Here is a 593-nt window from a genome sequence, read left to right as displayed (position 1 = left end):
GCAGACGCAGCCATGGCTCGAGGTCCCAAGAAGCACTTGAAGCGCGTAGCAGCTCCTAAGCACTGGATGCTGGATAAACTGACAGGTGTCTTTGCTCCCCGTCCGTCAACTGGTCCACACAAATTGAGGGAGTGCCTTCCCTTAATAATCTTCCTCAGGAACCGACTGAAGTATGCCTTAACTGGAGACGAGGTCAAGAAGATATGCATGCAGCGGTTCATCCGAATCGATGGCAAGGTCCGCACAGACATCACTTACCCTGCTGGCTTTATGGATGTGATCAGTATAGAGAAGACTGGAGAGCACTTCCGTTTGGTTTACGACACCAAGGGGCGTTTTGCAGTTCACCGTATCACAGCTGAGGAAGCCAAGTACAAGCTGTGCAAGATAAGGAAAATCTTTGTGGGCACCAAGGGTATCCCCCACTTGGTGACTCATGACGCCCGCACAATACGCTACCCTGACCCTCTCATCAAAGTGAATGATACAGTCAATATCGATCTGGAGACTGGCAAAATTAAAGACTTCATCAAGTTTGACACAGGAAACCTGTGTATGGTGATTGGTGGTGCTAACTTGGGTCGAATTGGTAT

General features: G+C 49.2%; 1 protein-coding gene across 1 annotated transcript; it reads left to right on the top strand.

The window, feature by feature from the left end:
- Positions 1-12: 12 nt before the first annotated feature.
- Positions 13-588, top strand: LOC117799077 (40S ribosomal protein S4-like; the record flags this gene model as incomplete). Its single annotated transcript, XM_034651532.1, has 1 exon — positions 13-588. A coding segment is annotated over exon 1 (576 nt), but the record flags the coding sequence as incomplete, so codon positions are not given.
- Between the last annotated feature and the right edge of the window lie 5 nt (positions 589-593).

The sequence above is a fragment of the Ailuropoda melanoleuca genome, unplaced genomic scaffold (assembly GCF_002007445.2).
Source record: "Ailuropoda melanoleuca isolate Jingjing unplaced genomic scaffold, ASM200744v2 unplaced-scaffold42121, whole genome shotgun sequence".
Lineage (NCBI taxonomy): Eukaryota > Metazoa > Chordata > Mammalia > Carnivora > Ursidae > Ailuropoda > Ailuropoda melanoleuca.
Note: the sequence above shows the minus strand (reverse complement) of the source record. Positions and strands in the feature narration are given on the sequence as shown.